Source organism: Fulmarus glacialis, unplaced genomic scaffold (assembly GCF_000690835.1).
Source record: "Fulmarus glacialis isolate BGI_N327 unplaced genomic scaffold, ASM69083v1 scaffold22488, whole genome shotgun sequence".
In the NCBI taxonomy this organism is placed as follows: Eukaryota; Metazoa; Chordata; class Aves; order Procellariiformes; family Procellariidae; genus Fulmarus; species Fulmarus glacialis.
In genome coordinates, this window is record NW_009230426.1 from 6,024 (window position 1) to 9,356 (window position 3,333).

General features: G+C 40.4%; 1 protein-coding gene across 1 annotated transcript in view; it reads right to left on the reverse strand.

Annotated features, from left to right (window-relative positions):
- Window positions 1-259: 259 nt before the first annotated feature.
- LOC104081466 (lipid phosphate phosphatase-related protein type 1) overlaps window positions 260-3,333 on the reverse strand; it is a 34,081-nt gene continuing 31,007 nt past the window's right edge. Inside the window, exons 5-6 of the mRNA XM_009584226.1 lie at window positions 2,483-2,614; window positions 260-506 (exon numbers count right to left, since the gene is read on the reverse strand). Coding sequence (XP_009582521.1) covers window positions 474-506; window positions 2,483-2,614 — 165 coding nt within the window. The 3' untranslated portion in view covers window positions 260-473. The remainder of the gene's footprint in view (window positions 507-2,482; window positions 2,615-3,333) is intronic.

Here is a 3,333-nt window from a genome sequence, read left to right on the forward strand (position 1 = left end):
TTTTAATCTGAGTTAAATATATGCAATTACTTCAGATCTATGCTGAGCTTACTCAGATCAGAATCTGACCCACTGATAGAAGCACTTCTTATGGTAAGAAAAGGTAAAAGTGAATTTTTTTTTTTCCAAGATATATAAATTCAAAAATGAAAAAAAAAAAAATTGTGTACAAATATCACATAACAACATCAACAATTCCATAGATGTAGTTCCTCAGTGCACACTTTAAACAAGAAAAGGGTTTTTTTGTTCTTTTTCCGTTTTGCTTTTAAATTCTGGCATAATAATATTAAAGCTGACAAAAAATCAGGGCAAGCTACATCACTTCCTCATACAAAAAAAGTACAAAACATTAGCCTCTAACTAGACATAACATAATACTGGTCATCACAGTTAGACATTTAGTAACTGTGTGTCTTGGAGTATTGTACTGGAGGGTAATAAAAAATAGCTTCTCTTGCCAGTCTTCCACCTCAGGTTACTTCAGTCATAGAGGCAGAGTGATTCTGCAAAGAGGAAAAGGCGAACATGTGAACATTTGTATACATTTTGGCATTTACATACCCTGGTGTGTAAAACGAACGAGAAAAACCTTCACTAATAAAATCTGTTGCCCAGCTAATGTAGGGCTTTAAAATGAAGAGATCACTGCGAATGTGACTGCCGTCTATCCTGAGCTCGTGGTGGGAAACGCTGAACTCAAGCCCTGCTTCTGGGCTATGAACACTCACTAACAGGCTCGGAAAACAAGGTGCCGCTTTTTCAATAGAGACTTTCAGGCTGGACTGGATCCTGTCCAGAAGGACGTGTCAGTACAGGCTTAGGCACTTCATACAGTCACATAACTAAGACAGTGGGTTTGTCCTCAGTCATGAAGAGCCTAAAAGACCTGGTTTGGCTTCATGTGATGTGTGCATGTAGATCCTACACAGTTTGATACTAGGGAACTTAAAACCATACAGAGGTGGGGTCATTATGCCAAAACACACGCAGCCATAGATAGATAGCAACACAGAAGTCCTCTTTAGGTGGAAATAGTGTTGATTCAATCTTCTTGGAAGCCAATGTCCAGGACTTCAGTGGCAGTACTGAGTTGTCCTTGGATCATGCTGCATCTGCAGGGTTTGTGTGGGTGCAAGGCAAAACAAGAGTAGGAGTGGATGCAGAAATCTGCACAGAGGACGATGCACCTCCTATATCTGAAGAAACAGTAATGAGCAGCCACTCCCAAGGACTTGTTTATAATAGCTTCAGGGCAGGATCACTTTTTTCCCAATCTACTACTGCATGGTAGATGTATGGTCATTTAGAGACTAATATCCTGAGTCAGAGAAAATTATCTTGTTCATTCTAGTGGACATCAACAATTAAGGCCTAGTCCCTACCTGCACTTTACAATCCAAAAGCTATAAATAGCTGACTAGACAAATTTTTTCTCATAGTCTATGAATATTTTCACCTGTTCACGTTTTATCATACACGATGCAATGTGGATATATAAGTAGCACTTAGTTTCTGGACTGCAAGTCCGCCAAGAGAACAGTTAATGCACATAGTTCTGCAGATTTAGTTGAAAGTCTTCCAACAAATCTTTACTTTTCAATTAAGCAAAACATTTCCAGGAGTTAGAAACAGTGTCTTTTCTATTTTTTTAATTCCTATTTTCAGTTTATTTGTCAAAGGATTTGACAAAAGTCACTACTGATCTTGCCACACACCACGCACACAGGAATGACAGGCCATCTAATACAGGAAGTACAATTTAAAGAACAAATACATTTCACCAGGGCATTTCAGATAATTGATAAACTACAGTTCCTCCTTGTTCACAGAAATTCTTGGCAGGTGGCATTTGCTTGTCTGTTTTGAAAGGACTGGGTATGATTCAGTTACTCCAACTCAAGCCATTTGAAGTTAGTTTAACAGAAACACCATCAATGATGATGCTCCCACTAGCCTATTTTCTTGCAGACTTGAAAGAATGCTATTAACTTCTCTTCTGATGGCTAAGAGATAGAAAACAGTATATGATTTCTTCTTTTTATAGAAGATACTGAACAGTAATAAGGATAAAAAACTAATCTCTATAATATTTTTCTAGACAGCATAGTTTATCCTCAGGAAATCCTTAAGACATCCCAAAAGCATTCCGAAGTGTAATTAGACAGAATTATCTTTACTTTTCTCTCAGTTTTCTATTCTTCTAAGCAAAAGGTTGTTCTCACAAACGATAGGCAGAGGCATGTGAAATCCTACTGCTTTAGCTTTGGATGTGCACAGGGGCAGATGATCTACAGTATTTGTAGTTTAAGGGATAAATGCCTTAAAACACACTCTCCCCTGATGCAAATTCACTCTGTTCAATGGGTTTAATGTTAGGAATAAAGCTAGCTCCCTGTGTAGTTATGTATACGACTAGTTTTTACTCTGCCATAACAGAAAATGTGCTTGGTGATGGTCTGGGTGAGAGGATTTACAGTACCTGTGCACTCAATGTCTCCAGAGGACTCTCCACTCTTGGAAAAGCCATTAGCGGAATTCCTCGTGGGTCTTCAGGCTTCGGTTTAGAAGGAGTTCCATGAGTGCCTTTAAAGTTATGGACAACACATATCCCCTGTGTAATGCAGGGAAAAAAAAAAAGTGAGGTCAGCATGTTCTGTCCCTAGGAAAAACTCAAAGGGATTACCATCAGGGGTCTCACAACTGCCAGTTTTTGCAAAGAACTTAACCTGGGTTTTGATTCAAGGCATCATCTATCTCAGCCTTGGGCTACAATGCGTTTACTGACATAGTTGGGTGCAGTGGACTACCTTGGTAAATGGGTTCATTTGGCCTGTAATCAGGGGTGATGAACCATTCTCAGCCTTTTTACATTTTATACAGCAGAGACTCCCATGTCTGCTTTATCATCACAGAAACATGGACTACCCCGATGATGCATTTATTGGCCAAATATTCCCTTCAGACTCTGACCGTCATTTCCAAACAGTGAAAACAGCTCACTGGATGCCTGTATCTACCTCATCAAGCTCATTTAGCATCGTTCCTGCATGCTTCCAGCACAACTGCTGTGGTATTTATCCTACAAGCCCTTCCCTTGTGCATGACCAGACTTACGGCACCCACATGGTTGAAGCTAGTAAGAGCAAACACACATGGCAAGTTGGGGCTTGGGAACACAGCGTAAAAAAAACATACAGGAGCTGACACATCTGCTGTCAGAGCGATTCCTGCAGCCAGCTCCTTGCTGGCTCTTCCTCTTCGCTGCTCTTTAGACCTGAGCAAGGAGCAGGCTGCAGCCTGGGCGAGTCTTGTGCCAGCAGCCGGGAACCC